At 33.0% G+C, this 12,778-nt stretch overlaps 1 protein-coding gene across 4 annotated transcripts; it reads right to left on the bottom strand.

Moving 5' to 3' along the window:
- Positions 1-1,945: 1,945 nt before the first annotated feature.
- Positions 1,946-8,343, bottom strand: LOC132640692 (calcineurin B-like protein 7). 4 transcript variants are annotated; one of them, XM_060357400.1, is made up of 11 exons: positions 8,100-8,343; positions 6,470-6,583; positions 6,236-6,318; positions 6,038-6,097; positions 5,439-5,565; positions 5,249-5,301; positions 4,295-4,375; positions 4,087-4,199; positions 3,082-3,181; positions 2,724-2,793; positions 1,946-2,594 (listed from the first exon to the last, which is right to left on the bottom strand). In XM_060357400.1, exons 2-9 carry the CDS (start codon positions 6,546-6,548, stop codon positions 3,103-3,105), a joined length of 675 nt encoding a protein of 224 aa, XP_060213383.1. In that variant the 5' UTR covers positions 6,549-6,583; positions 8,100-8,343; the 3' UTR covers positions 1,946-2,594; positions 2,724-2,793; positions 3,082-3,102. The 4 variants fall into 4 exon arrangements, with proteins under 4 accessions (XP_060213383.1, XP_060213382.1, XP_060213381.1 ...); XM_060357399.1 differs by adding an exon at positions 7,794-7,866 and having other exon boundaries at positions 2,724-3,181; positions 8,100-8,342; XM_060357398.1 differs by having other exon boundaries at positions 2,724-3,181; positions 8,100-8,342.
- Between the last annotated feature and the right edge of the window lie 4,435 nt (positions 8,344-12,778).

Here is a 12,778-nt window from a genome sequence, read left to right as displayed (position 1 = left end):
ATCTTCTTTGTCGTTGCTTAGATTGCTAAAGCCTTATTTGCAATATGTGTTGCTTTTTCTTTCTTTAGATATTCATATCGATAGTTTATAGATATGAATGGATGTGGATTACTGGATATTTGCAATAACCCGTCCGGTCATTGAGAATTAGAATCCTTTTCCCTAATTTAGACTTTTCCTAGGTTCATTTTGTGTTTTATGACTTGCAAGCCGTGGCCGAGGCTGGATTTTTATTGAGAATGTTCAAGATAGACAAAAAAAATTGATACCTTCTTGATTTCTTAAGAAAATTACTTATTTTGGAACACATTTAAAATGTTAGAAAATCACTTAAAAAGGAACAGAGGGAGTAAAAGATTTCATCTTCAGAAAATGGAATCTTCATAGTTTAGTCCTATGCATGAAAAAAAAAATCATATGGAACTCTTCAATCTATCATGAATATTCGATAGTAAAATCTATAGCCTTTACATAAAGTTTGTTAAATTTGCAGGGGAACACCTAAAGTTAAAAGGAAGAAATAAATTCACAACTTTGTTCTCAATTTCAAAACTGAGTTCTAAAGCTAACAGTAGGATATGCAGGATTTTAAATGTTGATGGAAATCATATATAAGTTTGAGATGTCCAAAGTACCTTCTTGAATCGAAAGGCGCCACGTATTTTAAATTTATTAGTTAATCAAGTGGGAAGCGAACAAAAAGACACATTTTAGAATATTAGTGGGCTATATAATATCAACAAATTTGAATTGATAAAAAAGGGAAAAGGGTCAAATATACCCTGTACTATAAAAAAAAAAAAAGTTAAATATACCCCTCGTTATACTTTCGGTCTAAATATACTCCTATCGTTATACTTTTAATGCAAATATACAACTTTCATTATAGTTTGGCACAATTTTGCTTTTAATTTTAATAGAAGGACACGTGTTAAGCTCAAATTTAAATAAATCACCCCTAATTTTAAATACCCGATTCCTTTAGAAACCATCGGTAATATAACCCATCCCCGACCTTTACTTCCACCTTTCATCTTCCTCAACCCCACCCTTTGCTTTTCTCTTAGCAGCTCATTCCTTTAAGCTCACTAGTGTTTGGCGTGTATTTGCAATCCTAAGACAGAATTATTGATGAGATATTCACAGTTATGAGATGCATTGCCATTATTTGGGCATTTCACTTTATTATCCTATTATTCAGGCATATTCCATCTAAGATTTGACTGTATATTTCAATTTTAGAAAGCTAGACTCTTTGAGTGTGTTCTCTTTGTTACAGGAATTTTTCTATGTTTTGGAAACTTTTATAATTTAGTGTAATGTACTCTCTCATCCATTGTGTCCTCATCAGCCAATGCATTTGAGAAACATCTGATGCTTCCTTTTTACAGTTAAAACCATGAGAGACGAGAATATGTTGTTAGGACATCACAATGTAATGTTAATATAATTAGTATTTTTCTGCTTGCAGTCCACAAGCCCGTGACTTTTATTTTATCTGATCAAGTTGACTAGCTAATTGGAGGAATGAGTCGATGGAGAGAAAAGCAAAGGGTGAGGTTGGAGAAGATGAAAGGCGAAAGTACCGGGTCAGGTATGGGTTATGTTAACGGGTATGTTTCTAAAGGAATCGGATATTTAAAATTGGGGTGGGTACCTCCGTTAAAATTAAGGCAAAATTTGTGCCAAACTATATCGGGAGTGGCGGGATATATTTAAACTGAAAGTATAACGGTAAGGATATATATGGACGGAAAGTATAACGAGAGGTATATTTAATCCTTTTCTAATGATAATACAGGGGTTTATTTCAATTTGAATACTTTTTTAGAATTGAATTTATATTTTTGAAAAAGATAAATATCATAATCAACTTTTAGATACCAGCTATTACTTAATTTCTGAAAAAATTCGATTCAAATGTTGAAGTGGATGAAAGCAGTACTTAAGAAGCTTAAAACAAGAAAATAAATGCCAAGTGAAGATGTACCATGTGCTTACAACTCTTGAAAACAAAAGACAAAAATATAAAACTGAAACACAGAGCAAAAAGAGCATTACATATGTTGATACCCCGCATAGTTACCAGCGCCTTGGAATCATTGTTAACCAACAAGAAGAGTAGGCAGCTCTTTGTCTGAAGTTTGCAAACACCGGCTACAAGTTAAATCATTTGAAGAAACTGGATATAACTAAAATAGCAGGGTGAAAACTGGCTACAGGGTGCAATTCCTACATTAAGATTACAATTGGAGGCAAGCTATTCAGGTATCCTCTACAAACTTCACAAATCCATGTTGGCACAACCACATCAGAAAACTATGTTCAAAATTAGCAGATAACACATTTGTCTGAGAGTTCATTTGTTTTCTGAAATTAGAAAACTATAGCAACCACATCAGAACAAATGTTTTCTTCTATGCTAATGCACCATTTATGTGGGAGGTACATTCTCCCGCTTATCAAATCAATAATCCGTAAATTCTGAGTCTTCCGCTCCTGTGCCCAAGACAAAGCTCGGAAATGCTAAATTTACATCTCTGGAAAAGCACGTAAAGAATCAATTAAGATATGCAGGAGTTCGTGTTTGGCCACTGCAACACAAACCATGGTGAAAGTCAGTATTTCTCAGTTCAGAAAGATACAGATTACAAGTCCGAGTTCAATTTGGAGAGCAAGTGATTAAAGAAAGACAATCGAAACAAAAACAAAGCATATCACACCTCCAGGAGAAGAGCTTCCTTTGTTCAAAATATTGTATGGTGATCACTCTTTTACAGGAAAACAAAGCCTCTTCAAAGAAAAACAAAAAGTTGGTTAAGGGTCAATAGTTTTTTCCAACTAATAAAACGTTAATCCCAATTATGGACAAAAAGTTGGTTGGTCAATAGTTGATTAAGGCAACTCATTTCCAATTATAGTATCCTTGTAAACTTCACATATTCATTTGGCACAACCACGTCCGTACAATATGTTCAAAATTAGCAGCTGAACAAATTTTTCAGGGAATTCATATGTTTTTGAAATTAGAAAATCATAGCAACCACATTAGAACCGATGTTTTCTTCTATGCTAATGCACCATTTAAGAGGACAAGATTCTTCAGATCAATGAGCCTGTAAATGTTGAGTCTTCTGCTCCTGTGCCCAAGATAAAGCTTGGAAATGCTAAATTGACATCTCTGAAAAAGGCAAGTAAAGAAGCAGTTACAATCTGAAGGAGTTCAAGTGTCGGATGCACTCATGCCATTGTCACACAAACTATGTTAAAAATCAGCATATCTTGGTTCAGGAAAGTATAGCGTAAATCTGAAGACCATCCCTTTCCAAACAGCATTGAAAAAGCTCCATCAGATGCATCGTCATGCGCATAAAATTTGTGTGCGCGTGCGCATAAAATGATCTTAATATTTGATACCTGGCATATATCAATTTACTAAGGTCCTGTATAGGGGTGTCAAATAGGCGTGTTAGGCTGAATTTGGGCAGGTCAAAATGGGCTGAGTTAATAAATGTGAGGTTCATTGACCCTCCCGAAAGTTACTTCTGCTGAAATGGATTGGCCTAAAAAGTGGGTCATAACCCAACCCGCCCAATTCTTACTAAGTTTTAATTTTTTATAATTTCTTTGTTGTAGTTGTTGTTGTTATGGCTATATATAACATAACCAAAAAAAAAAAAAAGTACCTTTTTGAAAATGTTTGACAAGTTTTCTCATGGAATCATGGGTAAATTTGGGCACATATCAACCTAATTTTTAGATGGGCTGAATAGGTTGGGTCAAAATGGGCTAAACTAATAAATGGGCGGGTCACGTTTTCATGGGCTAATTTTGCCACCCTTAGTCCTGTACTTCAATGCAAACACTTAGAGAACAGCAACTTCCTGTACAGGGTGCACAAGTGCCACTAAAGCTAAGAGAGAAGAATCTAATCCTACTAATGTTTTCATTAACTCATAAATTGTATGAAAACGGATGATGCGCACTAATGCGAAGGTAGAGAAACATTTGATCAAACAACTTTTTTCATGAACTAATAAATTGTATGAAAAGGATCTTGATGTATAGTAGGTTCTGAAAACATACACTAAATAAGGAAGAGTCATGTTTCTTAACAACGTTGGATTTCTAGCAGCAAATTCTCTCCACTCCTCCTGGTCGATCCTACCATCACCGTTTGCATCTGTTTCTTTAAATGTCTGCACAATGGAATATTGATTTAGTGCATAAACAATTGCATTAACTTCCATAAAACAAGACTTAAGCTGAACAGAAACAGAATAGAAATCCAGACCTTGTCGACAATGGCTTCAACAACATCATCTGAAAGGTGAAGATCAGATTCATCGAGAAGAGCCACAACCATCTCCTTCAACTGGTTTATTGGGCAAAAGAAAAGAAATATTAGCACGACATGCTTAATATAAACTATAACCAAAACATGGAACAATACAAGCTACAAGACACACATGGAACCATGGGTATGCTATGAGTACACTGCAATACAGTTTCAAGCAAAGTCACAGAAGACACAACCCTTAGATATTGCAACCGATGCTCATAATATAAGTAAACAGATGTTAATACCATTAGGTTCGCCAAAAGAAAAGGAAATTGAAATTTACATTAATATCTCTTCCACATAAGTGAGCTGGATTACAAGGCTATGTTCGATTTGTGACAGTTAACAAGGCACACGAAAGAGGACGCCATAGAAGTCCTGGACTAGTTCTATCTGTGAGGAGAAAATTTTGACTAATACATACATGCCTGCAATTGTTTGGTGTTATAGATCAGATTTTCAGAATTTCTTCAACCTCAGATGCCTCACAGGAAAATGCTAAAAGTTGATAAGTAATCAAGATCAGATTTTTTTTTGGTCCAATAACAAAACAATAGTGTGCTCTCTATTGAAATGTTTTCTCCCTTCCTGATGATGGAATATTTTACTGACAACGGAGCTAGCTGTCAAGAATGTACTTATCGAAATCGCTCATAATGTTATGAAGAAACTAAAAAACAATTTGAGAGTGTATAGACACATGACGTTTAGTAAATGCTGATCATGCTTTAAGCATATGATAGAATGACTAAATAAATTTGATAGGTTAATGATAAAAAGCTTAAAATTGGGCATTGCCTAATTGATTCCCTAGGAAACATCTCTTTGGTAAGAAATTCTGCGACAACTTGTGTAGACAAAAGCTGAGATAACTAAGCAAGAAAATGTAACAGTATATAGAATTACCTCCTCACGCTCAATGTAGCCAGTGTGCCTAAGATCATATAATTTAAATGCATCTGCAGCACAAGGTGTCAACATTTGTAACATTGTACATAGACAGAATATTTGAAGAACTAGAGGCTCTTACCAAGAACAAATAGTACTAATTATAAGCATACAAAAAACAACAATTTGAAGTCCTAATGATTCTAACTTCGTCTGCTTTCCTCACATTCAATCTTCTCAGATTCAGGAGTCCTTGGATGGAAAATGCTCAATGTTTGCACAAATTCTCCAAAGTCAATATGCCCATTCTGCTTGGCATCAAAAAGGGCAAATATCTGCAGACAATGAGGTGGGTTTAATTAAAGTCTGAACCAGTAAGAACGAGCTTTTAGCCATAATTGTCCCTTATCTATTGGATTAGGTCTATTTTGGTCCCTTAAATATAACCCTGAGCATTTTTAGTCCCTTAAGTTTGCTAAAATGGAGCATCTTTGGTTCAAGTAACAGAATGGACCTAAAAACTGATAGTGACTACTAAATACACGGCAAAAACCGGCTGACCAACATTCAGACTGACCGAAAAATCGACCGACTCGGTCGTTTTGATCCTAATTTTTATAATTTTGTTTTTCTAAATAAAATCGACCGAGTTTGGTCGGTTTATTTGGCACCAATAACCGGGAGAATAAAAGACCGATAAAGAAATCAGAAATCTAAGACATGGACACGCTCTTTTTGGTCTATCATACCCTAGTCTTTCCAATTCTTCCCTTTCCTGAGGTTTCAACAGTTCGTGAAAGAACATACCCTGTCTGCAAAAAGGTTTTCCTTCTTATGGTTCTTGAAAAGTGCCAGTAAGAGTTCTTCCTGTAATAAGAGACGTAGTGAATCAGTTACAGCTGTTATTAAAAACCAGCTTGAAATTTTGGGACAGAAGGCAGGGACAACAAATTAAGATTAAAAAGATTATCTTTCCGATAGCCATTCTGTATTCAGATGATATACCTTATGGATCAGCCCATCTCTGGTGATGGAGCAGCTCAATTTCTTGTATAGATCAAGCAACGCTTCTACTTCACTAACAGTGACTGCACAAGTAAAGCTTTTCAAATTATCGATCAAAGAAGGAAAAGAAAAAAAAAAAAAGAAGAAGAAGAAGAAACGGATGCAGTGCTATCACTAGGAAGCTAACTCTCATTGCCTGAAAATTTCATCCTTAAGGAAAATTTCAGAACTTACAAATCGTTTCAGAAGCAAGTGCAACAGGATCTGCTAATACGGATCTTGCCCTACTTTTTTTAGAAACTGCACAACCCATAACAGCAACAATAGCACGATCCTAATAGGTGTAAGCTGTTGAGAAACTTCAGAACGTCAGGTATAACAAGTTTGAATTCCACATTAACAGAATAACAACTTCATCAAACTAAGCTTTGAAGCGTAACTCCATAATCAGTTGAGAAGAAGCAAGAGATAATCAACAATAGACAATTTGCTTCAAATTTATCAATCAGTCAAGCAGTCTACGATTCTTCCTTTACTTTTTGACATGCTAAAAGTTCAACCATATTTAGTCCTTAAATATACTTTTACTCGCATCTACTACAGAAGAACTAAATGTGGAGAGAAGAGCAAACCGTAAACCACAAAATGAAAGTTAAAGTTTGGTTAAGGCATGGACTATCAGATGACACTCTGCATACAGATTAGTACATAGTAATCGTGACAATGCAACTAATTAATATATCTAGACTTCATTAATTCAAGAATGAACCTCAAATACCAATCTAATGTTATAAACCATGACTTCATCGCTTAAAGCAATGACACGATGCGAGCTTGGGGTTAACAATCATGTGCAAAGTGATTCCACCAAGAAGTGATCAGTTTTTCAATCTCAACTGCAAGGAGTTTGATCAATATCAGTATTATTATATATTGGTTGCTGAAATTAGCTGTTTTAATTAACTTGGTTATTATAGCACTAAATTTATGTATATTTGATAATTCTTCATTTTCCTTAAATTGTGTGCCTTTCACTTCATGCTTTTCTCTTCAAGCCCACCAAACCTTGTAGTTTGTCTTCCTTTCTTTTTTTCTTTTTTTGAAAACATTGTGCCAAATACCCATTAACCAAGTTCTTCCAACAAATTATTTCCCCCAAACAAAATCTTACTACTTAAATTTCCCCATAACTTCACTCAACTACCTACTAACTTTCTATCCTAATCCTCGACCTCCATGTCCCAAATTTCTTCATTCATAATCTTATTTCTCCTAGTATGCCCACACATCCACCCCAACATCACTCTCATCTTCTAAACCAGTAACTTTGGTCCAAACACTGATTTGTCTTAATAAATTCATTTAATATATACAAATTATTAATTTAAAATCCAATAATTTAAAAGTTAGAATCCTAGACTCATAAGCTTCAAATGCTCACTCACTCGCCCATAGGTACACATATAGCTGCAGTACTATGAAATGAAAAGTATGCAATAACCCAAACAATTACTCTCAAACACAAGCTTGACTATGCGTAAAGAAAACAAACACCTACTCTTTCACATCAACAAGCTTTCTTGGTTCAATAAATTGTATGCTGATCACTCAATTAAAGGAAAATGAAGCCACTATAAAGAAAAGCAGAAAAAAGTTAGTGACGGCTCAATGTTATTTTCCAACTAATAAAGCATTAGTCCCAATTATGGACCATGGAAACAAAGATAGAAATACATAAAATAAATAGACTGGAAGTGAGGGGCTAAACAACAAAACCAATTTCATGTTTTCCATCAAACAAGAAGCAACTTTAAGAAACTTGAAAAGAATGAAGAAAAAAGAAAAAGAAGAATAGCATGTATACCTGTGACTCGAGTCAGGCAGAATATGCAGTGTATGGAGAGAATGAATGAGAAAGGAAGATTCAATGTGCAGTTTGTCGGTTTTCAGGTCAACGCTGAGCAGAAGAAACATCATTCCTTTCAGAAGTGCAAAAGACAAATTAGTACTCTAGTACGAGAACAATTGTTTATTTTTCTTAAAATATATATATATGCAAAAACTAAAGCTGGGTTTCAGTGATTTGGGCGTAAGCAAAAAAAGTGGGTCGGCGTAAGTTAATATATATATATATGCAAAAACTAAAGCTGGGTCTTAAAATGGCGCTGATTTTTGTTCAATAAGAACATGACATGGCGTTTTAAAGTTGAAAATAAAGCTTTCATTGGTGAGTGATAAATATAGTTAGTTTTAATGGGAGAGGGAATAAATATAAGTTTAAAGTATGATTATAGGAGAGAAAAGGACAAAAATGATCTCTTAACTATGATAGTAGGTTCAAACTTAAATGACCAAAACCGTTAAGTGCATAGTTAAGGGACTATTTTGAACCTACTCTCATAGTTAAGGGACCGTTTTTGTTAACTTGTAACAAACTTAAAGGACTAAAACCGTTAAGTGCATAGTTAAGGGACTATTTTGAACCTACTATCATAGTTAAGGGACCATTTTTGTCCTTTTCTCATTATAGGAATATATTTGTTGGAAAAGAATAATAAAAGGAAAATATAACTTATTTTTAATAGTAGAGAGGCAAATATAATCTTTTTCTCTAGCTTAAACATTAAAAAAAGTAAATATGATTCAACTTCGGGTAATTCATTTCAGTGTTTAAGGAAATTAATCTTTTGCAAGAAATTATATACTCCCTCCGTTTCAATTTATGCGAATTCATTTGACTGAGTACAATATTTAAGAGAGAGGGAAGACTTTTGAAACTTGTGATTCAAAATAAGTCTTGAATATTTGTGTGGCTGTAAATCATTCATAAAGTGAATTTTTTTTCAAATTAGGAAAAAGGTCATTCATTTTGATACTAACTAAAAAGGAAATAGGTTCACATAAATTGAAACAGAGAGAGTATTATTAATATAATTTGTGATAGAAATTCTGCGTTATACTAATATAATTGGGTGAAAATTATTTTCTTTTTCAACTTTGCTTTAAAAATCAAACACATTTCCCACAATCATCCTTCTTTATTCCGAGATAAAACCGACAATTTGAGAAAGTATGCACAATGAAATATTTAAAAAAAATCGCACTTTCTAGGAGTCTTTTAATTCTATTGGAGATTTTTATACTAGTAGAAAATATAAAGAACTTTTAGTACGTTTTATTTTGTATAATGTTTGCTTGAAGTGACTTTAAATATGAAATTTGATTAATGTGCATCATAAAACTGGTTTCAACTTATATTAGTAAAACCTAATTATTATCATTTTTAAAAAATTAAAAAAAAAAAAGCGCCCACAATTTTTTTTTTAAAGTTTTGTGTGAGGGACCTAAATGCGCTTTTATTCAAAAACTAGATGGCCTATGCCCGTGCTGCGCACGAGCCCAATACTTCGGATTACAGTGTATCTATGTATATGTAGTTGTGTTTAGATAGTGATAATATATATATATATATACACTGCGTTCAAAATACGATTAATATAACATTTTAGTTTGTGCTCCGTATCTAAACTTTATTATATTCATGTTTGCTACGAAAATTTATTAATACTTTTTAAAAGAGAAGACTTGTTTGGGAATTACATGAATATTGTTTGATTTTTTAATATATGGGGTCCACCTTTTTTTCATGAGGTTGGAGAGGGTGGGTCCACCTTTTTTTTTTTTTTTAAAAGTGACTGACGACAAAGCATGGGTATCTCTTTTCACATTTATTAGAGTAAGGAAAAAATGAAAAAGTAATTAAATTCTATCTTATTTTAATATATAAGTATTTTAAGTATGTTGTTGTACAATAATTTCATTTGTTCCCACTAATGGATTGATACGCATGTGGCAATGAATCCATCATTATTGATTTAATTGTTTGATTTTCTAAGCACTTTTTTTTAACATTGTTTGTTTTTTAATATGGGATTCACCTTTTTTTTTTTTAATATTGCTTGATTTTGTTAATATGGGGTTCACTTTTTTTTTTCCGTGAGTTTGGATATTGTGGGTTCCACTTTTTTTTTTTTAATACTGGTTGGTGTTTAATATGGAGTCCAATTTTTTTTTTTTATTATTATTAGTTGTTATTTTTTAATATATATGAGGACCATAATTTTTTTTAACTTGAACGGACGACCAAAAAGGAGCCGGTTGGATGACGAAAAAGGAGCCCAACCGGCTCTTCTAAATAGGTAGAATATTAATAGTTATTTTTAAATATTAATAGTTATTTAAAATATGTGGGCTCACAATTTATTTTTTAAATATTAATAATTATTTAAAATATATGAACTCATTATTATTATTTTTTTTGAGCCCACAAAAGAACACGAAAAAGTGCTCAAACCCAGCTTCCCATACAATAGTAAAGTAACAAGGTTAGGTGTGAGGGACTCAGGTACGTAACTACGTCACTATCAACAAAGAAGTCGCTGAAATTAATTCGAAGGGATAGGGATGTGATATGATGGCCTTTGACCTTTGTCATGCGTGGGATGTGCTCAACCTATTTTGTCTTGGATAACATTTATTTCGTACTTCCTCGATTATAATTTGATTTGACACGAACTTGAAAAAGGTCAGGAACATTTTTAAATATTATGATATTAAATTAAAAATATATATAATATATCAAAATATTTTTTAATTTTATAATCTTAAAGTGGAAATTGAAATCAAAGAGTTGTAAAAAAAAACATTCATTTTTAAACAGATTAATAAAAAAAAAAATTGAAACAGCAAAGTAATTGATAAGTGTTACGACATGATAAATACTTAATAGTAGGGCTGTGCATATTAACGGTTAAACCAATAACCCGAACTAATTATTGGGTTATTGGGTTAATGGTTCGGGTTAATGAATTACTGATTCGGGTATCGGGTGGTGCCCTGTGGTTATTGGCTTATTGGGTCGGGTCACGGTTTGGCCATTTTTGTTAACGGGTGAACCGATAACCCGATAACCATTTTTTTTTGTTTTTGGAAACCACTAAGTAAACCTTAGTGGAGGATATTTTATTAATAGTAATACACTAGTATAGAATAAACAAGACAATAGAAAACATGAATGGTCTGCAAAAGCAAACATCATAAAGCAAAAGGAACAGCCCCAAAAAAAAAAACCAGTCCCGACAAAATTCAACCTAGCCTCAATTCTTAGGGTTTCAATCAACAACTGAGCTCATCGCCTAAAGGAGATCTCCAATTGTGAAAATGCCTTCTCATAAGACATTTATGATAAAGAAGAAATTAGCGAAGAAGCAAAGGCAAAACAGGCCAATTCCTTACTGGATCCAGATCTGTTTCTTTCAGGTAAAAGTCTTTTGCAACTTATTTCCCTAATTTGAGCTTGATGTTGAAGTGATAAATCGGGAAACCACTGTATTACGCTTCAATTTGGACTGATTGTGTCTTGAGTTATTTGAATCAAACGTACTTGTCCATCTAAAGCCCATTATAGAACACTCTCCATGAAGACTTGAAAATGTAAACTTACTAAACTATTTTTTACTTCTTCTACATTGCTTTTAATTCTCACTCTTGTTTATGTGTTTTTGTATTTCTCTATTTTGGGGTGTTTGTTGGGGTTGGGAAATTAGGGAAATCACTTCCTAGCAAAAAACGTTCTTCGTTGTTGAAATATTTTTTGCTCAGTTTTGAAGATGGGTTCCTTGTTCTTGAAATCTTAACGGTTAACCCGATAACCGAACCGATAACAAACAACAACCGATTAACCGATAACCCATTAACCGATATCTTAACGGTTCTTTAATGGTTTAACATGTCTACAAACCGATAACCGATAGGTTGAACCGATAACTTTGAAACCCGAACCGAACCGACCGATATGCAGCCCTACTTAGTAGGGCGGGGGCCATAAATATTTGCAAATTTATAAGATTTCACGTTTGAAGTTTGACTTGCAAAATGAAAAGTTGGTTTTATGCCTGTCAACCGGTTCCAACCGGAACCGGACCGGGAACCGGTTAGGAAACCGGCCGGTTCCGGTTCCAAAACCGGAACCGCCTAACCGGTTCCGGTTAACCGATTTTAAGGTCCAAACCGGAACCGGTCCGGTTTGGATTCGTTAAAATATTTTTTTTTTGTTTTTTGTATTATATATATATATATATATATTATAGTATTTATTTGTATATTGTAGGTATATTTACATATGTTATACAATTTTATAATTAAAGTTTAAATATTTACTGACTAACAGCCTAACAGCAAGTCAGCAATACAGAATAGTGCTTTTCGTACACTTAATATATATATATATATATACTATATGTACTTATATATATGTATAACTTAATATATATACTAAATATATGTATAACTTAATATATATACTAAATATATGCATAACTTAATATATATACTATATATATGTACTATATACTATATATAGGATAGCTTAATATATATATAGGTATAACTTAATATATATACATATCTACTATATATACAATATATACTTAATATATATACTATATATATTTATATAATATATATACTTATATACTATATATA

Source organism: Lycium barbarum, chromosome 5 (genome assembly GCF_019175385.1).
Source record: "Lycium barbarum isolate Lr01 chromosome 5, ASM1917538v2, whole genome shotgun sequence".
Classification (NCBI taxonomy): domain Eukaryota; kingdom Viridiplantae; phylum Streptophyta; class Magnoliopsida; order Solanales; family Solanaceae; genus Lycium; species Lycium barbarum.
This window is presented reverse-complemented; position numbering and strand designations above follow the sequence as displayed.